The sequence below is a fragment of the Myotis yumanensis genome, unplaced genomic scaffold (genome assembly GCF_028538775.1).
Source record: "Myotis yumanensis isolate MYYU_CA2020_CCGP unplaced genomic scaffold, mMyoYum1.0.hap1 SCAF_22, whole genome shotgun sequence".
In the NCBI taxonomy this organism is placed as follows: domain Eukaryota; kingdom Metazoa; phylum Chordata; class Mammalia; order Chiroptera; family Vespertilionidae; genus Myotis; species Myotis yumanensis.
Genome location: NW_027223773.1, coordinates 8497911 through 8523407, shown reverse-complemented (window position 1 = coordinate 8523407; position 25497 = coordinate 8497911). Strand labels below are relative to the sequence as shown.

The 25497-nt window shown below is 46.4% G+C and overlaps 1 protein-coding gene across 1 annotated transcript; it reads left to right on the top strand.

The window, feature by feature from the left end:
* Window positions 1-2282: 2282 nt before the first annotated feature.
* On the top strand, window positions 2283-18798 carry RRP15 (ribosomal RNA processing 15 homolog). Its single transcript, XM_070401356.1, has 5 exons — window positions 2283-2430; window positions 5344-5618; window positions 7034-7131; window positions 9864-10065; window positions 18062-18798. Exons 1-5 carry the CDS (start codon window positions 2286-2288, stop codon window positions 18200-18202), a joined length of 861 nt encoding a protein of 286 aa, XP_070257457.1. The 5' UTR covers window positions 2283-2285; the 3' UTR covers window positions 18203-18798.
* Window positions 18799-25497: the final 6699 nt, after the last annotated feature.

The following is a 25497-nucleotide window of genomic DNA, read 5'->3' as shown; positions in this document are numbered from 1 at the left end:
CCCCCCAGGAGTCTGCAGACAGAAAGAACCACACTGTGACCAGCAAGCAGGCTCCTTCTTCTTATACTAGAGTCACTACAGTGCCCTCTGCTGACAAAGCTGGACATCCGGCGGGGCCCGGCAGAGGGAAAATATTTAAAGGAGCCCACTGTGCTTTCACCGAGCAGCCAAAAAGGATGCACGTGGACCTGAGAGGCAGTAAGCTGGTGACTGGCACAGGTGTGTCCGTACAAATCCTCATACGAGTATATGGGTGACATCCGTTATTTCCATCATTCGGTGCCCATTCTATTTGCATCCTGTCAATTATTTTAGTTCATTGTGAGGGCCAGGATTTTTATTTTTTTCTAATTTATGAATCCCAGGGCTTGCCAGAAATTTCCATTGTCTGTTCTCAGGACATCCTTGCTAAGTGTGAAAGTGCAAACAGTCCGGCCACACTAGAACAGACAGACTCTGGAGCCGGTTGCTTACGTTTGAATATGATTCCGCCACTTACTGGCTGAATGACCTTGAGCAATGGTTTCACCTTGCCGGTGCCTCGGTTTCCTCATCTGTATAATGGGAACACGAGTACCCAACTTACTGTGCCAATTAGATAAATTAATATGGAAATATCTCACTTGCTAGCAGTAATCCCTTTCTCAAAAAAACAGATTTCTTCAGGGAAACCTGGAGCCTGTGTTATTTTTAAAAAGAAAAACTTGAATATGTCACAAACCAACCAACCTTACCTCCCTCTCCCACCAAGCAATTTCTTAAACTGTAACTAAACATAGTAAATCCCTCCACATAAACCATCATACTATGATGGCAAATGCTCAAAACATGACTGGTGATGACCAAATGATATTAGCAAATGGTGTTTCCTATGCATATGACCCTCTCCTCTTCTCTGTAGTCATTTTTCTCTCTCATTTTGCTGCTTCTCTACAGTGTTCTCCAATGCTTTCCCAACGTGGTTTTGAACTCCATAACTCCAGGCAAAAACACGGGCTAAATGGGAAAGTCAGCAGGACGCAGGTTCAAGGCCAAGGCACAAGGGCAGGTAAAGGTGTACACAGGGCAGCATGGGCTTCCAGAAACAACGAAAAATTCTGTTTCTTTGTTATGGGGTGGGGCCACAACATTAGAAACAAAGAAACAGAATTTCTGGAGGAAGAGGCCCAGAAATCAGGATTTTAAAAAGATTCCCAGGTGATTCTAATGGGCAGCCAAGGTTGAGAACCACTGCTTTAGAACATGCAAGACCCTGACCAGTTTGGCTCAGTGGATAGAGCATAGGCCTGCAGATTGAAGGGTCCCAGGTTCGATTCCGGTCCAGGGCATGTACCTTGGTTGCAGGCACATCCCCAGTAGGGGGCGTGCAGGAGGCAGCTGATCCATGTTTCTCTCTCATCGATGTTTCTAACCCTCTCCCTTCTTCTCTGTAAAAAATCAATAAAACGTATTTTAAAATAAATAAAATAAAACACGATGCAAGGGTTTATTAATCTTATTCGTCTGGCTCATTAACCTTACCAATAGATGTATTCTGTCATCCACTCACTCATTCTTACCTTTCTTCCTTCCAAAAATAGTTTAGGGGCTCCCAAGGCGGGCCAGGCCCCGTTGCTGGCCTTGGGGGATAAACTGGTGGATGAGATATGGCCCCTACTTTCAAGGAGCCAACAAATTAGGGGGGAAATTAGGGCTCGGTTGTGGCAGCTGCTTGGAGGGTGCACGAGGCTGCAACAGCAGGTGACTAGCTCACCTTAGGCCCCAAGTGGTTCTCAACCTTCTGGCCCTTTAAATACAGTTCCTCACGTTGTGACCCAACCATAAAATTATTTTCGTTGCTACTTCATCACTGCAATGTTGCTACTGTTATGAATCGTCACGTAAATATCTGATATGCAGGATGGTCTTAGGCGACCCCTGTGAAAGGGTCGTTCGACCGCCAAAGGGGTCGCGACCCACAGGTTGAGAACCGCTGCTAGGGATAAGCTGGCCCGGGAGGGAGGCAGGAGGAGGAGCACCCCGCGGAGGGGGGCCCGCGCACTGGGGCAGATAAGTGAGACTGAATCCCTCACCACGCGGGACCCGAGGGGAGAACGCGAAATTCTATTACTCGTTTTGCAACTGGAAGCCAGACCTTTCTCTCCAGTCCAAGCCTGAGACTGCGGCCGCGACCTCCGGGCTAGTTGGCCCCGCCCCGGAACCTTGTGTCGCCGGAACTCGAGGCCGCAGTTCCTCGCGTTCCCCACCCGGCGCAGCTCTCGTACGGCACTTCCGGTTGAGAAAATATGGCCGCGGCCGTGCGCGGCTCACGTGGGAGTGCGGGGAAGAAGCTGAAACACGCCGTCAAGAGGAAAAAGAAGATGAAAATGGTAGCCAAGGCTGCAGCATCGGAGCTGGAAGATGAGGGCCAAGACGCTGCCGACGTGGGAGGTAACGTACCGCGGCGGGGCGTTGGCCGATCGCAGCAAAGGCCGGGCGGAGTTTGCGGGCAGCCGGGGATGCGGCGCCTTTGCTCCGAGCCGCCCGGACTTCACCTCCGCGGGGCGCCCTATAATACATCGCTGGGATGACAGTCATGACCTTTACGATAGCAATTTCCATCTTTATACAGAGCATGGGCCCCGATCGGGATGTGTTGGGTTCTGCACGCGCTGATCCGGCCTCTGCATTGGCCCGGGTTGCGGCATCTGACTTCTTTCAAACCCTTGCTCTACCCTTAAAACAAACAAAAAACTTGCGTATCAGCTTTGTGGACGATATCCCCAAACAGTCGCTCTTTTTTTGATTGTCTTTCTTTTAGAAGAACATTGCACACACTTTTGCAGTTGGTTAAACTGACCTATCTTACCCTCCAAGGCGTGTGATCCCTGAAGCGGTTCTCAACCTGTGGGTCGCGACGCCTTTGGCGGTCGAGCGACCCTTTCACAGGGGTCACCTAAGACCATCCTGCATATCAGATATTTACATGACGATTCATAACAGTAGCAACATGACAGTGATGAAGTAGCCACGAAAATAATTTTATGGTTGGGTCACAACGTGAGGAACTGTATTTAAAGGGCCAGAAGGTTGAGAACCACTGCTTTAGGGCGAGAAACTTGGAGGGTTTTTCCTTTTTCCCTTCCCTCCCTCATCCTCCCTGAGGACTCAGCGCATCATATGGAGGGGCTGGGAGGCTTCTTAAAACTGGGTCCCCGTTCCAGATGCTAATAAATAAGGTCAGTGGCTCGCTCTCCTGCCGGCCTGTGGCCATATCGGGGGATCAGGGACAGATGGCGAGTTTGAAAGGGAGAGGAGATGGGAAATGCCAGTGTCTGCTGCCCTGCCCTAGATGTTAGCCACGAATTAAAATGAAGTAAAATGTAAAACTCCAGGTTTGAAGCCCACAGGAGGCTTCCCGGGAATGCAGAAAGGTCTACTTGGAACCCTTGGTTATTGCTCCCCGAGGGCCCCGAATTCTCAAACAACCCCACAAAAGGGTACAGGATGGTCAGGCCCGTGGCTGATCGCCTCTCCCTGTGATTCTCAGTAGCGTTATAATACTTCCAATGTTGGCGTTCTCTAGTCCTTCCTTATTTCCAGTTTTAAAATAGAATTTCAGGTTAGAGTCAATGTTTAAAATAACACACAGGACTTTTTTGCGTATCTGGTTCCCTGAGACCTGTGGTTATATCCGCTTACCTTCTGCTATTAAAGATCACTTATTTGAGGGGGTGGGAGTGACCGGGGAGAGGTCAATGGGGGGAAAAGGAGACATATGTAATACTTTAAACAATAAATAATTTTTTAAAAAATAAAATAAAGATTACTTAGTTGAAAACTCAAAAAAAAATCTCATCTGTATGTGATGCAGTATACTTTTAAGAACCAGTTCTACTTTCAGATCTGTATAGTGATTATCTTTGGTATCCTAGCAGTAGGCCCTGCGTTTTAGTGGCTGGAAGAACTCATTGCATTGCCGCTTTTCATTTACTTACATAAAAATCATCATTTCCATCGGCAGTGAATGCCTGGCTTAAATCTTCTGGGCTAAAGCTTCTTTTTAAAAAAATAAATAAAATAAAAACTATGACATCAGTGACTTCTTCTGGGTTGTTGTTTTTTTTTTTTTTTTAATTGGTGGGGTGAGTGCTGGTTTATAACATGGCGTTAGAAAACTTTTCATAGATGTATTGTGTTCCCGTATGTGAGTGTTATGGTAGCCAAGCTGGGGAGGAAACACACCCAAGAAAATAGTCCATTTAGAAGTGGAGAGTCGGAGTGGCTTACAGTCGCTAAGCCTTTGGCCGCCTCTACAGTGCAGCTGAAAAAACGTGAAACGTGCTGCGATTTGTGTGAGACTTCATCGGGACAAAACACTAGATGTCAGTGTTGTAGTTGGTCAAGACTTCTGCTTTTCAGCATCCGGTATTCTTCACTGATAAACCTTTAAGCCATCCTGTTCTTTACATTTAGATAAATGCTTACTATGTTTTTATTGGCTGTTTTCTAATACGTTACAGATTTTTTTAAACTATATTAAATATTTAGTTTTTACATCCTTTTCATGAGTTCTCAGCACTTCAAAAATAAAGGTATTGTGCAAAAGTAATGCCAACATTGGGAGTATTATAACGACCAGCTAAAAGGTCAGCTCTTTCCATCATTTCTCTTTTAAACAAATTTTAATTGAATGTATTGGGGTGACATTGGTTAATAAAATTATACAGATTTCAGGTGTACAATTCTATAATACTTCATCTGTCTATTGTGTTGTGTGTTCACCACCCCAGGTCTTCCATCACCATTTATTCCCCCTGTTGTTTTCTGTGTCCGTGAGTTTTTTTGTTTTTTTGTGTGTCTGCCTAGTTCTTAGGTCTTAATCCCTTCATCTTTTTTACTCAGGCCCACAGCCTTCCTCCCGTCTGACAGCTGTCAGTCTATTTTCTATCTGTGAGTCCGTTTCTGTTCTGTTTGATAGTTTATTTTGTTCATTAGATTCCACATGCAGATTGGTGCAGCCACTGTGGAAAGCAGTATGGAGTTACCTCAAAAGCTTAAAAATGGAGCTGCCTTATGACCCAGCAGTTCCACTTCTGGGATTGTTTTTTTTTATTTTTATTGTTTTTTGGGTTTTTTTGCTGCCTGGGTCCTGGGTCCTGACCCTACAGCCTCCCCTGTCAACAGGGCTGGGCCAGACCTTCAGAGGCTGGCGGCCAGGGTGGAGGGTCCCACTGTCACTGCTCTCCATTGTCCCTGCAGCTGTGGTACTTGTCACTGTCCCAGAGAATGGGGGCGGATGGAGAACGGTTACAGGGCCACCTCTGCCTCCGGCATCAGAGTTTAATCTGTTCCTTCTCTTAGGTTCCACAGGAAGGCGTGCGTCACAAAAGGGCCACTTTTCTTCTGATGACGAAGCAGCGGAGGCTGACAATGAAGATGAGCTGGAACCCTGTGACGATGACGGTGACGATGCTGCTGGAGCCGCCGCGGGGACCAGCTCGGGCTGGGCCGACGCCATGGCTAAAATCCTGAACAAGAAAACCCCTAAGAGCAAACCCACCATCCTGGTCAAAAATAGAGAGCTGGAAAAGGAAAAGGAGAAGTTAAAGCAGGAGAGACTAGAGAAGAGAAAGCAGGTATGTCGTCCAGCTCTTTGTAGATTAGATTGCGTGTCTGCCTGGTTCTTAGGCCTTATCTGGGCCGCCTCGTCCCTGCAGTGTTTGTTCAGTTAACATTCCAGCGTTGGACTTTTTGTCTGTGGGGTTGGATAACCAGGGTTCTGTTCACAGTCCTCATCTGAGTTACTCCGTGGGGTATGTTTACTTTTTATAATCACCTGGAAAGCAACAGAGATATAAACTCCAAGCAAGTTTATCCTTTTAAAATCAAGGAATTACCCATGTGGCTCTGACCCCTGTCTTTTTATTCCATTTGGCTGGCCATGTGCTAACTTCATTAGGTGCTGGGCTGATCATCCTATTAGTTGCTTTTTTTTGCCAAAACCTATTTTATAACAAAGATCTGTGACGCTGTCCTTAGGGATTGGTTGCAGTTCTGAAAACCGTCTATTTTGCTGCTACATCACCTTGAATTCATTCTACCTTTGGGCAAATCTCTGATGACAGATGTTAGAGTAACGCATCGAAGGGGGTCTGGGGAGGCGGTTTTGAATTAGGTTATTTTGTCTGGGGGGTTTTCTTATTTCCGGGCCCCCTTCTGCGCCTGCGTGGCGGGAGAGAATCTGTGTGCTGTGATTGGCGACCAAGTTGCCATATGCGGCAAGGACGGTGGCCAGATGTGCCGTAAAAGGTGGACTTCCGTGCTTCGTGAAAAGGAAAGCAGCCGCTGTGTAAATAGGCTGCGTCTGGATATGACGCTGTCCACTTAAAAGCTGATACACAGTCTTCATCCTTCTGTCTGCTGGGGAGGCCCGTTTCTGAAAAGCAACAGTGTTTAACCCTTGGAGCGCCAGCCAATATCCTAGGAACGATGCTAAAATTGCCAAGGCATTTTTGCTGATTTTACAGCAGTTTAGGGAAAAAGTTATGAATTGCAAGTAAATGAAGTTACATATTCAAAAACTTAAGGAAACCTTTACTACACTGACACATTTAGCAATATCATCGTCACTAATAAAAGCAGACTTAGAACTGGACGCCATTTCGAAGCTTTGATAGGGCTCCCGGCACTTTTGGCAAAAGACAGGAGGAGCGCGATCACGCTCCCCGGCACTCAAGGGGTTAAACTGTGGTTACAGGAGGGGGGCTTGGGGTCTTCCCGGTGCCCCCTCTGATCTGGTCCCGGGCCCCATGAGCTGGCGGCCCTCCAGGCCCCGCTGCCAGCCCGGCGGAAACCCACCCGGTGCCTCTCACATGCCAGGCTGAGTGCTAACCACAGGCTCCCGTGCGGAACCCCTAAAGCGCGGGTGTTTCTAAGTCCCCGAGACACACCGAGCCGGATGATTGGTGACCTTTGTCCTCTCAGGATCGTGTCAGAGTGCCGCCCTTTCTGAGATGCCCGATGTTCTTTCATAACCTTGTCTGTCACGCAGCTCGATAAGAAGCGGGAGTGGGAAATGATGTGCAGGGTCAAGCCAGATGTGGTCACCGACAAAGACACCGAGAGGAATCTGCAGAGGATCGCCACGAGGTAAGGCAGAGGTGTGGCCCCTTAAGCCCTCCGTACACCGCACTCCCCCACCCCCACCCCCACCCCCCCCCACCCCACACACGCACACTCGATTCTCAGAGCCAGTGGCTGTGTGTAAGGCAGCCTGCCTGCTGCCGAGTTCAGCCAGAGGCTGCGGGCCTCTTGGGAAGGAGTACAGTGTGCTAAGTGTATGATCGGCACGACCCTATTTCACATCATCTTGTTTCTATAGTCTCGAGAACATTGTCATCAGAATACTCACTGCGTGGCTCTCATGCTGGTGTCTAAATTTACGGCACTCGGCGATTTTTGTTACCTTGCGTTACATTTATGCCATGGTGAGTTTCACGTTATAGCAGCTCCATGCTGCCCTTTTAGTCTGCACTTTTTTATCATTGGCACCACACATTTATTTGATGCCCTGTGTGTCCAGATAAGTAGAATCTGGTGGGCACTGGGGGGTCCTTGCCCGACCCATCCGGAGGAGTTCTCGTCGCCTGAGAATCGAGGTGCATCTGGTGATGGGGACAGATCCCAGGAGAGGGTACAGGGGAGTCGGGCAGGTCCACGGAGGCAGCTTTTCGTTCCTCCCTAAAGAACACCGCAGTTATGTGTAGTGGGCTGACGTTAACTGCCTAGTCACCTGCGTTATTTGGTCATTTTCTAATGCAGTGGTTCTCAACCTTCCTAATGGCTCGACCCTTTAATACAGTTCCTCATGTTGTGGTGACCCCCAATTTCATTGTTACAAATTGATCATAATTAAAGCATAGTGATTCATCACAAAAACAATATGTAATTATATATGTGTTTTCCGATGGTCTTAGGCCACCCCTGTGAAAGGGTCGTTCGACCCCCCCAAAGGGGTCGCGACCCACAGGTTGAGAACAGCTGTTCTAATGCAGCTGGTGATGGCTCAGTGTGTGAGCGGGAGAGCCAGTCTGCTAGGTTCAGATTCCAGGCTGACGGACAAGCTGTGTTTCCTTGGGCCTGTTACTTAATGCCTCTGTGTCTCCATTTATTTATCTGTGAAACCAGTAGAATATTATACCTCCCCGTAGGGTTTCTCTGAGAAGTGAATGAATTAACACATATGAAGAGCTTAGAAAAGTGCAGGGTTGATGCAGGGAGTAAGTGCCTCTTTAGTTTTATGTCCTGGGCACCTCATGTTGTTCACCTTGGTCCCGCCCTGCTGTGAAGGGATGGGATTTTGCCCTGTTTACAGCCTAAACTCGCCTGTTAGAGTTTCCTGGATGCTGACAGGAGACAAGAGACTTCTGGGTCACAGACACGGGACTCCATTACTCACGGCAAAGGTGGTCGCCGAGCGTCTCATTCCCACTGGCTCCCCCTGTCCCCACGGCCGGCACAGGTGCCCTCGGTGGCCGCCTGCTCGTGCAGTGGTTCACGTTACAGGAGGGGACGCCGTGCGGGGAACGCTCTTGCTTTTACGGTGAATGGGAACAAGCCTGCTCTTTGTCTGGGGGAGACGTTACCTCATTTCTCAAGGTTGCGTGCTGCAAACACAACCCTGAGAAATGTTCTGGGTAAAGAGCAATTAGGACCCAAATTCGTGAAAAACCCAACAAGAGTGCGCAGGATGGTCAGGCCCGTGGCGGATCGCCTCTCCCTGTGGCTTTCGTAGCAGGAAATGAACAGGTTACAGGATTTTAGAGTTGGGGGGGAGGTTAATGGTCTAAATCAGTGCTGCCCCAGTGGAAATCGAATGTGAGCCACATACGTCATGTAGATTTGTCCGAATAAGTAAAAGAGGTGAAGTTAAGTTCAATAACATGTTGATTTTACCCAGTACATTCTAATGATTACGATTGCAACATGTTATCGATATAAAACAATTATCAAGGAGATTCTAAAATTCTTTTTCATACTAAGTCTTCAAATATTTTTAAAAATTGGATTCTAAGATTAGTTTTTTGTTTTGTTTTTTTTTTTAAATATATTTTATTGATTTTTTACAGAGAGGAAGGGAGAGAGATAGAGAGTTAGAAACATCGATGAGAGAGAAACACCGACCAGCTGCCTCCTGCACATCTCCTACTGGGGATGTGCCCGCAACCCAGGTACATGCCCTTGACCGGAATCGAACCTGGGACCTTTCAGTCTGCAGGCCGACGCTCTATCCACTGAGCCAAACCGGTTTTGGCTAAGATTAGTTTTATATCCTAAGAGTTGCAAATAGCGTAGCTGACTACTTTTTGAGCTACTTGGGTGTCACTTTAACCCTTTGCCAATGAAATAAAGACCCAGAAAGTCTTCCCTAGTATCAGGTGCTCCTACTCGCTGCAGAGCCCCAACTGCATACAGTCCCACTGAGAGAAATGGGTGCTGGTGTTAAAAGTAATTCTTAGTTCTGATTGCATAAAAGTCGATAGAGAAAGACCAGAGCTGAAACAAAACAGATCACATATCAATCCACATATATTCATCCTATGAATGTGTCCCTAAACTTCCATTCATTCATTGAAATGCGTGATCACCTTCCAGAAGTCTCTAACCAGTCAGCTGTTTTCATTGGCTTGCCTGCTGCATGCTTGCCTCTCTCCTACGCAGTGCAAACACACTTTCTATCCTCGGAGTTTGTAGTCTAGAGCAGCGGTCGCCAACCGGTGGCCCGTGGACCACTGGTGGTCTGTGAGGTCTGAGAGGTTGGGGACCGCTGGTCTAGCGTCATCGCTGTTAACTGTGTTGTTCTGCTGCCCTGTGGTCCCCAGGGGTGTGGTGCAGTTATTCAACGCCGTCCAGAAGCATCAGAAGAACGTTGACGAGAAGGTCAAGGAAGCCGGGAGCTCGATCAGGAAGCGTGCGAAGTTGATCTCAACCGTTTCCAAGAAAGATTTCATCAGCGTTCTGAGGGGGATGGACGGAGGTGCCGGCGAGAAAGGTTCGACCGGAAGGAGCTCGCAGGCCAAGCAGGTGAGGTTTTTATACCAAGTTCAGTGCATCAGACTCTTAGCTTTCACGCTCGCGTCTGGGGGTGAAAAAGCACATGGTAGAATTACAGTGCTTTTTAGATTGTGTTACAAATACATGCACACAGCCTAGTCAACGTGGGTTCTTAAGTTTCAGGGTGGTTTATTCAGTGTGGGAATTGCCCATGACGGATGCCATTCCCCTGCTCTTAGAACTCAGGGGCCACTAGATTCAGGTGCCTGTCCTGTCGGAAGTCCTGCCTCCTGTGCATTGGGGAGAGAGGAAGCCGCCGGGAGACGGACATGCAGCTTCCGTTATGTTGGCAGCAGAACAATGACGCGGCTGAGCTTGTCTGGCTTTCCGACCGGGGGCCCGTAGCTTCCATTTGTAATGATGTACCAGGTGAAAGTTCTGAAATGGGCTTTCGTCTCAGAAGGACTGTTTTCTTTTTGTTTTTTTTAAAATATATTTTATTGATTTTTTACAGAGAAGAAGGGAGAGAGATAGTTAGAAACATCGATGAGAAAGAAACATCGATCAGCTGCCTCCTGCACACCCCCCACTGGGGATGTGCCCGCAACCAAGGTACATGCCCTTGACCGGAATCAAACCTGGGACCTTTCAGTCTGCAGGCTGACGCTCTATCCACTGAGCCAAACCGGTTCCGGCATCAGAAGGACTGTTTTAAAAATAAATAAGTAAAGCAGAGTACACAGTTATACGTGCTGGCTTCTTTCTGTTGCCAGCAGAGAACTTTAGTCGGGAAGTGAGTTTCGTCAGTGTGTATGTGTGTGTGCGTGCGTGTGTGTGTGTGTGTGTGTGTGTGTGCGCGTGTGTCTGGGGGAAAAGAACCCTGGCAGGAAGAGCATGTAGGAATTGCATGCTGGTCTAGGGTTGAGGTATTTTTCAAGTTCCTTGATGTAGTTGCCATTTTACCTAATTTTGACAAGTTTAAGGACCCAGATGGTGGATCTGCGTAATACGTGTTGGTCAGAAGGAAGTGTAAACATGTGAAAGCTGTGTCTGGGGATTTACACGTTTCAGGTAAGAAGGCAGGCGTGTTCTCACTGGTGACCTTTCACTGAGAACGGGGAGGACCCAGCCGCTTGCACGAGGAGCGGGTGGGAAATGGGAAAAGAAGCGCCCTTTGTCTGCATGGTGACCCTCTCCGCGCTCAGATTGAAGAGTGACGTGGATAGAGTCGGTTGAACATCCACTGTGAGCCCGGAGGCTTCTGGGTGCCGAGCTCAGCATTGAGGGGCGTTGGTTCTTTCATGGGGGGTGCCTACTGGCAGGGCCTGTCCTGTTCCTTCTGGGGCCCTGAAAGTTTTCCAGGGAAGAACCCTACAATCTGCTGCCTACACGTGGCGGAGGAACTGGCCAACCTTCTTGAAGCAGATTGTAGGCACAGCCTGGGGCCCCAGCGTTCAGCCCGTAGGATTCCTCGAAGGAGCCCGGTTTGGCTGCTGATAGGAAAGCGTTGACTCGGTGTTCTGTCTCGAGTTACAGGCTTTGTGCGAGGTTTTCATTGATTTGAACTGGCCCGCACGTCACTGTCAGCTTCTGTTCTGTTGTCAGGAAACCACACTAGGCACTTCGCAGAACAGGAAAGTGCTAGCAGTTTCTGTTAGGAAGGGTTTCCTTAGTGATGGATTGTGGGCCAACACATTTCAGTCAAAATCCCTCGGTTAAATCAGGTACTGGGAGAGACTAGGTATTTATTTATTTTCCTGTTTTTGTGAAGAATGTCAAACAGAAGTGAGTTCAGGGGCTCTGTCCGCATACATTTCTCATAAATGGCAACCAGGTGATCCTTCAGAGCTGGTTGTCAGTGGTGGGAATGCCTGTGACATACGGGCTTCTTGGTATCCTAGTGACGCGAGCTAGACTCCACTTGCCATCTCCTTTTGAAGTGTCCACTCCTCTGCTTCCTGGCCTGGCTGAAGTCCTGCTCCCAAGCAGGACGCTAGGAATGGAGGGACGCCTCACGCTGGCCCCCAGGTGATCCCAGCAGCAGTGGGCCTTGCTTCTCGCATGGAGGGGGGTGTGGAAGGCAGGCAGCAGGGCAGAGCGATGCTGTCCTCAGGTTGCCCCTGCCTCGCATGGCAACTGGCTGCTTTCACATAAAAGCTGCTCTCGCAGGAATGCGTGGAATCCCAGCTTTGTAATCATCCAGCTCAATGTTTGTTTACGGCAAATGCCTAAATAGATTAGAGTTTAGACAAAAGGGAGACTCCGAGTTTGCGGTGAGAGCGAGCACTGCATCGCTGTCTCTGGGAACGCGGGAAAGCCAGTTTCCCACTGTGCTGGCCTCCGAAGCGGGCTGGTCAGCTGTTCTGGGCGGTGTCTGGTGTGAGCAGCGAGAGCCTGTGGGGCAGGGGGTACCTGCAGCATTTGACTCGGGGAGTGTGGGTCAGGGGAGGCCTTAGGACTCTTCCAGAGCGGCTGTAGGAATCCTTAGTTACATTTGAATGAAGTTCATGGTGGGCCGTGCACCTGCTGGCCCTCTCTGAGGAACTGTTCTCTGTGAAGTAGCTGCCCGCAGAGGATGTTCATCAGTGAGGTTGAGACCCTTCAATAATCTGACTGTCCTGCATAAAGTGGGTCGTGGACCATGTGTTTGCACTTAGGATGCATTTTTTAAAATATATGTTTATTGATTTCAGAGAGGGAGAGAAGGATAGAAACATCAATGACAAGAATCATTGATCGCCTGCCTCCTGCACACCCCCTGATGGGATTGAGCCCGCAATTGGACACGTATCCTGACTGGGAATTGAACCTCGACCTCCTGGTTCATAGGTTGTTGCTCAGCCACTGAGCCGCGCTGGTCAGGCTGTGGTGCATTTTTAAAATTGAAAAGAATATTTTGCTGTTTCTTGCTCAAAAAATAGTAATTTTGAGTTGTGGGCAGTTGAGAATGTTGATGGGGTTGTACGATGCGTTGTACACAGTGGCACAGGCCATGGTCTCCAGTACCAGCAGGCCTGGGTGCAAGACACCTGGCCCACCCTCTGGGTCACTCACCCACATCGTGCCTCAGTCTCTAACCTGTTCTCAGGTCATCATTCCAGTGGTGACAGCCACCTCGTAGATACTGTGAGGGTCCCGGGAGTTAACACAGATGGTGCTGGAGCCATGCTCAGCTCACAGCAAACACGTGTCCTGAAAATGAGTTCTTTACATGTCATTCTTATTGTTCCTACCAGATGGTAGTCAAAGATGAAGCTGTGATGGGAATTCAATTTGAAAGGGAGCTGACTACTTTTGAATTACTGGGTGACCCCAGAATTCTCTAATAATTCAATAAAGCTTGTGTTTAGATTTGGAATGTTCTCTCGTTTTAGGTGTGTCTGGTCTAGTAATGTATGATTCTCACAAAATAGTAAAACTAGATTTGGGGGCCGAGAGCTCTGTCCCCATTTCAAGCTAGGGCTGAGCTAACTGTGACTTGCAGGGTTTCACTCACCCAGGAAAGGGGTTTTTCAGTGGCTTCTCCGCCATGCTGTTTATGTTCCTATCTTTGCAAAAGGATTCTCCCCATTTAGATAAATACTTCTCATTTCACAGGCAGAATTTTCAGGTGGGTTTTAATGGTTGGCAGGGAGATTACTAACAACAGTTGCAAAGAGCTTACACTATAAGTTTGCAACAACAAAGGTATTAAGATGCTTTTAGCCAGCGTTCAGAACCTTTTTCAATTTAGGTGAAACTAAATTAAAGTGAAAATTGAACGTTCTTGGTGAAAGCCAAGAAATCAAGTATCGCTGATTGCGAAATGCAGATGGATGGTGTTGTTTATTTTTTTAGGGTTTGACTCTAATTTTCCCCTTCAAAACTGGAGTGCGGTTAAGCTCTTCACTATTGGGTGTGAGACCAATGAGGAATCCCAAGCCTCACTTCCGTTTTCTGGGCAGTAGCTGCCCGTGGGTGTTTGAACCTTGAAGTGGAAGCTGATGAACATTTCTCAGGGTTGTCTTCATCTTCCAGATCGACAGACGCTGCTGTGTGATCTCGATGAAATCTTTGTAGAAAGACCGGCCGGGGAGGGTGGCGAATATTTTGTTTCCCTGCCTCATGTGGTTTTCATTAGGTTTTTGCATCTCATCAGTTTCACTGTTCAGCTGCCGTGGGCACGGAGTGTGAGACCCTGTAGGCTGCCCCTTATGGCACGGTTAGCTGTGTCTTACGTTATGTTTACCCTGGTAGGGTCCAGGCTTTCGCTCCATCAGGATCTGGAGGGCTTATAAGGCCCATGGCTGGGCTCTGCCTGAGTTTCTGGGTAGCAGGAACCGAGCCCGGGAGAATGGATTTCTCCTTAGTGATCAGGATGCCCTTGTCTGGCCTGGGCCACACCTGGAGAGCACGCGATGCAGTCGCCCCTGACTGCTCAGAGCAGAAACACCCCACCGCCCCCAGAGAGCCTGGCTTCACTGTCCGCCTTCAGGCTGGACAAGCCAGGGGGGCTTTGAATTTATCCTGCTATGGATCTTCCTGCCTGAAGTACACGTTTACACCCGTAATTGTCTTTCCAGACCAGGATTGAGACAATTGATCGTGACATTTCCATTAACGAACTCTTCTTCCCATTGGCCCACTGACGTTCCTTTCTCTTTGTCCACTGCTGTGGTGCCCCACCCCCTTATCCATGGCTTCACTTCCCATGGATTTAGTTACCCAGGGTAACTGAAGCCGGAAGGTATTAACTGGAAAAGTCCACGCCCCTGTATCTCATCACCTAGGCCCTGTGTCATCTCCCATCAAGAAGAGCGGTGCGTACAGGACAGTGGGATGTTGAGAGAGTGCACATTCACGTAGCTTCTGTTCCGGTGCACTGTTACGATCTATTTTATTGCTACCATTAGTCTCTAAATATGGCAAATTTATAAATTACGCTTGGTCATGGATAGGTATAGAAACGGTACCTATAGAATTCAGTGCGAGCTTCCACTTCAGGCATCACTGGGGGTCTTGGAACGTAGCCCCAAGGGTAAGGATAGGGACTCGTTTAGTGTTTTGTTCCTGCTCGTCCCTTCCTCCTTTCTGTTGTGATGCTAACGGGGCAGGGAGCTCTCCTGCGGGACACTCTGTTACTGCTGGTAGCATGTGGATGGCATGTTGGGTGTAGTTAGCTAGACGGAGGCTACCATTGAGATTGTGCAATTCCCATGTAAACACAAACATCGGTGCCAGGACAAGCCTTTCCTCGTCAGTCAGGAATTTGGATAAGGAAGCGTGTGCTTTTCAGGATTTAACTGAAAGTGTGAGTGATGCCTTTGGCAGGAGAGGTGTCATAGTGGCTGCTCCTAAGGGCACCTGTGGTCATTGGGAACAGCTCTTTCTCTTTCTTGAGGTGAGGAGACTGGCAGAGAACACTGGGTTGCATCGGGGAAAACGGCCTTCTGTCCAGTTGGGTAACTGACTCTAATCAGAGCAGTGGGTTCGGTGTGTAGGAGTGAGGGGTGGGCGGTGTCAGCGTGTGCCAGGCAAGGAGTTAAAACTGACCTTCCTCCTTTATCGCTGTCCTACAGGGGTGGCCCTGGGCGGTCTTCCTGTCGCTCTTGGACTAGCACCCATGGTGTTGGTGTGTCTTCATGTTGGTTATTTTAGCACCGAGTGCACTGCTCGGCTCTCTAGTCAATTCTGTGCTGTCAGCCCGCTTCATCCCCTGGTCCCACGGAGATGGAGGAGGGACAGTGGGGGGCACTTTCCTCTTTGTGACGGCATCTGTTACTTTCCATGGAGTGACTGTTTCCGGGCTGTGTGTTCTTAAAAGGGAAGTGCAGCAGAATTAAGTAAGTAAGCCCTGGTAACCCAGCAAATGTCTTTAATATCGTTTCTCTTAAAAATTCCTTTTTATATGGCTTATGACCCCCATGAAGATAATATGTTCTAACCAAAGGTCATGGGATCTTTCATATTTAGAGAAGACCGTACCCTTTTATGTAATGATGTTTACTTTGAATTTATATTAGCTCACACAAACACTCCATCCATGCTTCTGTTCCGGCCCTCCGGTCCAGTTTAAGAACCCATTGTGGCCCTCGAGTCAAAAAGTTTGCCCACCCCTGGCCTAGACACATACACAGTTCTCAGTAAATATTTACAGAGCAAGGGAAAGAAATCCCAGAGCTTGTCGTTCTGCATGGATTGTATCAGTTACCACCACACGGTGGTGCTGTTGTCCCGTGAAATGAGAGGCTGTCTTAGGCTCAGCTGTGTGTAGTTTTACATAAATCCTATGAAGAAACAACAAACTGTCTACCTCTGCTTATTGCCTGCTCACTTATTTGTAATTTTAGCATGTGATAGGCTTTCTTATTACATGATTAGGTCAGACAGTGAGACCATAACCCAAATAAAGACCATTTGTTTCTCATTTTACCAGCTGTTAAATGAGAGAGGATCCATGAAAACCTAGCCCAGCTAGTTTCCTTTTCTCTCCTTTACTTTGGGCTAAAGGCCTTCATTAAATTTCTATTTGTCTTTAAATAATTTGCCAGAAGTCTTCTAATAAATTATCAGTGAACTTGAAATAATAATATAAGATTGTTTTAGTGAAAAGGTTTTAAAAATTGATATCATATCTGGGATTGTGATCCCTCCAACTTTGTTCTTCTTTTTCAAGATTGTTGCCGCTGTCTGAGGTTTTTTTTATTTTTATTTTTTTGGTTCCATATAAATTTTTGGAGTGTTTGTTCTAGATCTGTGAAATATGCCATTGGTATTTTAATGGGGATGGCATTGAATCTATAGATTGCTTTGGGTAGTATAGACAGTTTGATGATGTTGATTCTAGTAGTTTTTTGGTAGAGTCTTTAGGGTTTTCAATGTTCAATATTATGTTATCTGCGAATAATGACAGTTTTGAGATGACTTTTATGAACCTAAATAGATACTTCTCCAAAGGGGACATATAGATGGCCAAGATATATATGAAAAAATGTTCAGTCACTAATCAGCAGAGAGATGCAAATTAAAACAACAATGAGGTTTCACCTACACCTGTAAGAATGGCCACCATCAACAAATCAACACATGACAAGTGCTGGCGAGGATGTGGAGAAAAGGGAACCCTAGTACACTGCTGGTGGGAATGCAGACTGGTGCAGCCACTATGGAAAGCAGTATGGAGTTTCCTCAAAAAATTAAATATTGGAACTGCCATTTGACCCAGTGATCCCACTTCTAGGAATATATTCCAAGAAACCTGAAACACCAATCAGAAAGAATGTATGCACCCCTCTGTTCATAGCAGCGCAATTTACAATAGCTAAGATCTGGAAACAGCCCAAGTGCCCATCAGTAGATGAATGGATAAAATATTCATGGTACATTTAGACCAAGGAATACTATGTGGCAGTTAAAAAGAAGGATCTCTTACCCTTTGAGACAGCGTGGAGGGACCTGGAAAGTATTATGCTAAGTGAAATAAGCCAGTCAGAGAAAGACAAGTATCACATGATCGCACTCATATATGGGATCTAATGAACAAACTAGATCCAGAGACATAAAAGCATGGAACAGACTGAGGAATCTGAGAGGGAAGGTGGGGTAGCGAGGTGGGTGGGAGAGATTAACTGGGGAACTTAAATGCATATATGCATAGCATGGACACAGACAGTAATGTGATGAAGGCCTGGGAGGGGTGGGTGCAGAGGGAAGGGGTTCAGGGGAGGGGGCACATCTGCAATACTTTCAACAGTAAAGATAAATTTAAAAATTTTTTATACCAAACCTAGATCTTATTACATATTCTCCCTATTGCCAAAAAAAAAGTTTGCTTCCATGACTCTTTTATGGGGTTAAAATATTTTACTAGCAGATAGCTCTCTTAGCTCTTTGTACATATATGATTACAGCGTATGAATAAGGCCACTCTATGCTTTGTCTTAAGTTCACTCCTATTGCTGAGAAGTGTGCTTTGTGACATGGACTTTCTCGGTCTCCCTGCAATTAAATTGGTTTTTGAATATTGTGTTTCTGTGATTGTCCTCAGACGGAAGCGAGAGAAGAGGGCCCCGGATGGAGCATCCTCCGAGACGACTTTATGATGGGAGCGTCCATGAAGGACTGGGACAAAGAGAGCGATGGGCCGGACGGCAGCAGCCCGGGCGGGGGCAGCGACTCCGACACATAGTGGACCTGCAGGAGTCACCGAGACATCGCTCTATTCTTCCCGGAGGAACACTTCTCGCTCCGAAAGCTGGCGGGCCATCAGGATGCCGTGTGTGAGAAAGCCAGAAGACTTGCACTTCTCACATAAGCTTTGTTAAAGTTACGTGTTCGAACTGTGTATAAGTTTAAGCATTTGTAAAAGAAATGTCCCTCAAAACATTTGTGAGAAGAAATGTTTCGACTTGTCCAGCGAGAGGCTCATTTTGCCCATCACTGGTTTATAAGTTGGTCTTGGGTTTTGGTGTCTTGTCGCAGGTTTATTACCAGCGTTTCCGGAAATATGCAGTGTTCTTCATCATGAAAATGAACTCAACGTTAATGTTCTCCACCTACAGATCTGTGCATTATAGTTTGTGGGGGGAAGGTTGGTGTTTGTTTTGGTGACCTATTGAGAAAACCTAGGCAGTAAAGTTTTAAATTATAGTATTTCTGATTTGGAGTAATGCTTTTATTTTATTTTTTTAGATATTCTGGCAAATATATAAGAAACATGTCAAATCTATACTTTTCTATTACTTTTATGTGCTGGAATGTACATAAACAATGCCTTAAGATTTATTTTAAGTGTGGGCTATCTTTGCTCTCGTGTCATTTCTTAGGAAGCACATGTGACACGTTCAGTGCGTGTGTGTGTGTGTGTGTGTGTGTGTGAGAGAGAGAGAGAGACAGACAGACAGACAGACAGACTGACTGAGTTACCTTCAATCTCTCTCATGGTTGGATGACCAGTGAGGTTGTAGTTAGCTAACAAGGGGTCTGTTAAGTAAAAGGAGAATGCAAAGTAAGACTAGTGTTGTTCCAAAATTTCTGTGAAACTGGGCCTAAGATCTAAATCTGTAGGGGAATTGTTCAATAAATGTGATCTCTTCCCTCTTAAAAAAGGCTCTGTCCCTTTGTCCATCTTCCATAATATGGATGGGTCCCTCCTGCTACCCATGCACACACTTGCTCTGTTAAACACCAAAGGAGAACCCTCCCCAAACTCTGCTAGAGAAGGGATGTTTATATTCTTCAGCCCGGTGAGTGTGGCAGGCATTGCATAACTGGAGTTAAATTAGTCCACGGCCTGGCATTTGTTATCATAAAGGAAGGTGTACACCTACGATATCAGGTGACTAAACCAGCAAAGCTCAAATACATTTTTGTATTTGTTCCAGCTTTTGAGCTTGAGTGCCTTATTAAATGATAGGACTGCCATTTGTCAGTGTAATATAAATAAATGTGAGCAAATATTCTTCAGTAGTAGCAGAGGAGGGCTAAATACCCCTTGTAACTTAACACAGGTGAATATTCAGTTCCATATAACCTAACACATAGGTTATATATATATATATAATCACCAAAATACTGTTTTCTCCCCAGAATTAAAAATTACACTTTATTTTTTATTACTCTTTCTGCTTCATACTGAACCTTTGCAAAAATTCTGAATAAAACTGATAAATAACTTCTCATTATTAAAACGTTGTTTTTGAATGTACTCATTGTATAGTGCTTAGGTTAATTTAGAAAAAAACTTGAACAAGATTTTCAAACTGAAGGTAAGGAAAAGAATATTTGCAGATTTTCTTTCAGAATTTATTTTATTCCAAAATAAAATTGAGTCGCCACTATAAAAAAAACAACATCACGTTAGAGGCTATAAAGAAAACATGTAAGCAAAATACCACCATATATGAATCTGAATCTAAGAATGAGCATGTGATTTTAGAAACTGTACCTTTAGGTGAGTGGTTTATAAACCTCTACCTTAAGTATCTAAATCCTTCTGACATCTATTAGATAAACAGTTCTGCATCTAGTTCCGCTTCCTACCTTGTCCTTGAGTTCCTTGAGGGGGGAAATTAGAACTGCATTTCCATCCCCACCCCCGATTTATCTAAATACAACAATACTTGGATGTTATCTTTGGTGACTAGAGTAATATAGTAATAAAGAAGTTATTTTCATTTGTTTACAAGGAACAATGCAAAATGGTAACCAGGCAACCAGTGACTAGAAGTTATCTTACTTCCTTATCTGAAGGTTTAGGTGGTGGGGGCGAGTATGGGGCATTGTTTAGTATTGATTATTGTTCTTCAGCATGGAAATCTCCAAGTCAGAGGTAATACCATCGTTGTCGAGGGAAAATAACCGTCATCTTGGCAGTTCAGCACTTTAACCTGGAGTCGCAGTCCTGGATTTACCTCGAATCCCTCTTAGGTCAAGTATTCTTCTACTTGGAAAGGACACCTTGGCAACCATTGGGACGGAACAGCTCAAAGGCTCACCTTTAGTGCTTCGAGCCCAGAGTGACTCAGTGGGAAGCCCGAGAGGTTATTTGAGGGTAAGTCCCACGTTCTTCAAAGCATTTTGTGTCTTTGACAACAAGTGGGTGAAGAGGGAGTGTCTGGGTTCTGGAAAACCTCTTAGGGCTTTTTAATCATGGTTTTGCACAAGGGAATATATTTAATAATACAGTGGCCCCAACCCAACGAGTCCTGCCACCTGCGCGGCCTGGCGGACAGGAGGCGTAATTATACAGCCGTGTGACTACTGGGTGTAGGTGTCCTACTTCAACATATAATAATACGAGAAGCTCTAAAGTCCCAGGGTGAAGGGAAAGAGACAAACTGAAATACACTTGCTTAGGAACTAAGGGGATCAAGAGGCCTAAGAAGGTGCCGTAAAGGAATCTTCAGAGAACATAAATATTTCTGCAGAAGAGGCAGGAGGGGATCCAATAAATAAGTTGATGCTTTTGCAGCCTTTGGACACCTTTCTTTTCTCCCTATATGTGTTGTGTGTGTTTTTGTTATCAGAGGTTTTTATTAATACACTGGAGGCCCGATGCATGAAATTCGTGCACAGGTAGGGTTCCTAGGCCTGGCCAACGATCAGGACTGATCTGTGGGGTGACCGGTGGGGCGATCTTGGGGGTGGGACCCGCTGGCACCCGCCTTGGCAGGCCTGGGGCCTGCGGGCTGGGGGCAGCTCCTGTGTTGAGTGTCTGCCCCCTGGTGGTCAGTGCATGTCATAGTGACTGGTCGTTCCACCGGTCATTCCGCTGTTCGGTTGATTTGCATATTAGGCTTTTATTATATAGGATAATGGAATCCAAGTTGTTCATTGATAAGGGTCCTCGTTTAATGAGGCTTATGAGCAGATGACTATTTGGTGCTCTCTTGATATGTTCATTTTTATTTGGGAACACTTTGCAGAGGGAAACCGGATTCATCCTGCCCTTTCCTTAAATTCACCTGTAAGGGTCAGAGTGACTGATACTCGCGTCCACACTGTACTTAGTGACAGGTAGAGAAGCTGTTGAGCCCTGCAGGTATTATGAGTGCAAAGACTATTTGAGGTCAATTGGCAGCAAGAGCAAACCTTGAAAACAGGAGAGAGCGCGACTCTGTGCCTACAAAGACCCTCTCACCCCTTTCCCAGGAAAACAGGAGTGGAGCTTGGGCCAGCTGAATACATGAGTCCCCCGTGCCCCCGCCCACCCCCCACTCCACTCTCCCAGCAAAAGGAGGCTCCCTGGGGAGCTTATCTGAAACTTGATGATGTTAATCTGTCGATGAACAGACTGGGAGGAGGGAGGAAGTTTGACCGAGGTGGTATTTAGAGCAGCGATGGATATTGAACAAAACAGAGTCGTGATGAATCGTAATGTAATCCCCCTGCTTTGGACGAAGCGCCTTCCGGGCAGCGCTGGATGATCCGGTCGGTTCCAGCGCACACTCGACATCTTGCTGGAGCACACAGAGGACGCAGATTTGGGGGGAAAACACAGAAAACAGCACGGAGGGCATTATTCTTTATTAGCGCAGCCAGTTTAAAATGATGCGCGTTAACCACATTCATATAAATGACAGTTTCTCTAACCCCTGAATCATCCTGCATTTAAATATATATATTGATTGATTGATTTCAGAGAGGAAGGCAGAGAGAGAGAAATACCAATGAGAGAATCATTAATTGACTGCCTCCTTCACACCCCACACTGGGGATCAAGCCCACAACCCCGGCATGTGCCCTGACCGGGAATCGAACGGTGACCTCCTGGTTCCTAGGTCGATGCTCAACCACTGAGCCACACCAGCCAGGCTCTCCTGTATTTCTAATGCCATCGGTTCATACACATCAAAGCAGGAACCCCGAATTTGTGTGGGGTCAGGACCAGACAGGCTCGCGACAGGGACACAGCTGAGCGCTGTGCCCTCGTGCGTGGGCGGCCGAGAAGCTGTTGATCCCCCTTCCGGCTACCAGACAGTTGCCTCTTTGCACCTGCAGATCTAGACTTCAATCTTATGTCCACGGAATGGACATCAACAAGGGGTTGGCATCAGCTCTCAAAACATCGGCGAGGCAGCCAGACGCAGTCACCCTGAAATACTGAGCAGCGCCAAGTATAACATCAGGGCTGTTGCTACGTCGTGTTTGTCTTTGTACAATAGCACCGGGCACTCTTATATCTATATATATAAAAGCCTAATATGCTAAGTGTCCGGCTGATTGGTTGACCATTTTGTCGACCGCTGGACCAGTCACTAAGACACACACTGACCACCAGAGGGTAGATGCTCCAACTGGTAGGTTAGCTTGCTGCTGGGGTCTGGCCGATTGGGACTGGGCGAGATGTCCCAGACACTCCCTGGAGCCCTCCTGTGGTCCCTCTCAGCTGGCCAACCTCCCATGGTTCCTCCCTGGCCAGGCAGCCCCCATTGGCCCTAATCAGGACTGGGTGAGACTGCCCCAAAGGGCCCCAAGTGCCAGCCAGGCTGAGGGACCCCACCCATGCATGAATTCATGCACCGGGACTCTAGTTATAAATATAAAAAAGCTCAGCGCACAAGGTTCAAGGCGATCTCGACCTTCTCTACAAATGGGAGGAACACCCGGGTTGCATGGCCCCAGCGGCCATATTTTGGTCCTTAGCACCACTCAGTGAAATTCTATTTACATCAGCCTTTTCTTGCAAATAGTATCCAATGTTAGACAACAAGGCATCACTTTGAGAACAGAACTAAGTGCAGAGTTCCGTATGGACTCTTCCTAGCCACGTGTCCCTGACAAATTCCTTAAACTTTTTGGAGCCACTCCTGCTGGGCGGCTGTTGTCCTTTTATGCTGCTATTGTCACTTAAGGACATAACTTTTGCAAGTGCAGGTGCTGACATATTTTGCTATGAAGCATTTAGATATTCTAAATAGGCTTCATAAATAAAGACTGGATTTTAGCTGAGAATGATATTGGCTATGAGATAGCAGGCGACTAAATCTTTACAATTAAGGAAACCCCATTCTTACTGAGCTGTGATGAGAACTCCCAGAGAAAAGTGAACAAGCCCATTTGCTCCGAATAGGGAGTTGTGAGTGATACCATTGCTGTCCTCCAGGTGGCATGATTTAGGCTGTCACTGAATTAACTGATATAAATCCCCCCCCACCTCCCTCACAACCGGATGAGTGGCTAATTTCTGAACAATCAGTACCATGGTGGCATTGATTCGATTTAATTGTTACAACTGGCCAAATGGGCAGATTGATCTTAGAAGAGTCTGTCGTTTAAGGACCTTAATTAACTTAACCTCGCAGCCCTCTCAAACAAAAAAACAAGAACTTGTTATCTCTCATAACCAGGCAGCCAAAATGATTTTTTGGGGTGTATGGCTGAAATCTCTTTGGGTCATAGCACACATGCATTTTTAGGTTTATTCCTTAGGTTTAGAGTAATTAGCTCGCCATTTGATGGGAGCTATAAAGATATTGCTTTTGTACTTAAAGGGACATGACGATAAAATGGAAAAAAGAAATTGTAGGGATCTTGATCATAAACATAACAAAAAACACACCCCTTTCGATGAGGTGAAGTTCACTTCCCAGGTGTCCCTGGAGCCGTGCGGCCTTTACTGTTTATTAAACAGGAAAGAGCAACCTGTAAAAAGTCAATATTGAATGGCCCATCAGCACCAAATGACAAACAGAAGACATTCTTTCCTATGTTTCTGTTCACTGACATGAGGAGGGTCAGAATTCACTGTCGCTCTTTGGATTCTCAATCTATTGTTCGTTTTCCAAAATGCAAAAGTTGAATCTGGCTGGGCACGGACCACGCGAAATGCTTCTTCACCCCCAGTCATTGTTTATCCTCTTTCCTTCCACCTGGGAGATTGGCATTCGGGGAGCTCAAAAGAATCTCAGCCAAGCACCCCTCAGGGCTTCCGTTTGAGGGGGAGGGGGGGCTGTGGGTTTATATCAACGCTAGAATTGCATGGTAAGCATTTTCAAATCAAGAGCTATGATTATTCAAACCTGCAGCGTAGGCAAAGGGGAAAGAAGGCTTGAAAGTAGGCAGACTATATCTCTATTAAAAGCGACAGAGGAGAAAGTCTGCTGTGGCTTCATTGTAAATGGAATGACTCTGAGAGACAGTCCTGGGTCACCCCTGTTGTCCTGATGTGTGTGTGTTTATGACCAGTTTTCCCTTCAATACTGAAAGTGCTTAGGTTTGGGGATTAATTCTCTGGTCACCCTCATTCTAAGAACTTTCTGGCTATTAGTCGCCAATTCGACCAATCAGAACAACCCATATAGCTTTGCTTCTTAAAGTATTTATTGAAGCATACTTACACATTGCCTTTTTTTAAGCTACTTATGGACTCGTTTTATTCTTCTAACATAAAACTACCTCCACATTTTTTCTTTACAGTTACTATTGCCGGTTGTTTTTTCATTTGTTTGTTTTCTTTTGCTTTCATTCTTTGATTGCAGAATAATGGAGACAACAGAAAGGCAAGCCTGTTTGAAATATAGGTTGGGACCTTTGCTTGTGGAAATTTACACATTGGACTCTTACACCATCTATGAAACCCATGGAAATGATGACAGAGAAATTTATTCAAAGGCCACGTATCCTAAAAAATGAGAATTCCACTTCATGTTGTCATACTCCTGATTTTTTAAAATTATTTTTAAATATATTTTCATTGATTTCAGAGAGGAAGGGAGAGGGAGAGAGATGGAAACATCAATGATGAGAGAGAATCATTGATTGGCTGCCTCCTGCACGCCCCCCCACTGGGGATCAAGCCTGAAACCCATGCATGTGCCCTGACTGGGAATCAAACCGTGACCTGGTTCCTAGGTAGGCGCTCAACCACTGAGCCACACCAGCCCGGCCATACTCCTGATTTTAATGTCCTACTCTTTTAATGATGAGAACACGGTGATGGCTCTCTCGTTTGCCTCTCCTTTTCCTTCCTCGGTTTTATTT

Excerpts from the sequence above, each read along its gene's own strand:
- RRP15 (XM_070401356.1), top strand. The coding sequence starts at position 2,286 with ATGGCCGCGGCCGTGCGCGGCTCACGTGGGAGTGCGGGGAAGAAGCTG. Across the intron at positions 2,431-5,343 it reads AGACGCTGCCGACGTGGGAG|GTTCCACAGGAAGGCGTGCG; the intron begins GTAACGTACCGC and ends TCCTTCTCTTAG. Across the intron at positions 5,619-7,033 it reads GACTAGAGAAGAGAAAGCAG|CTCGATAAGAAGCGGGAGTG; the intron begins GTATGTCGTCCA and ends TCTGTCACGCAG.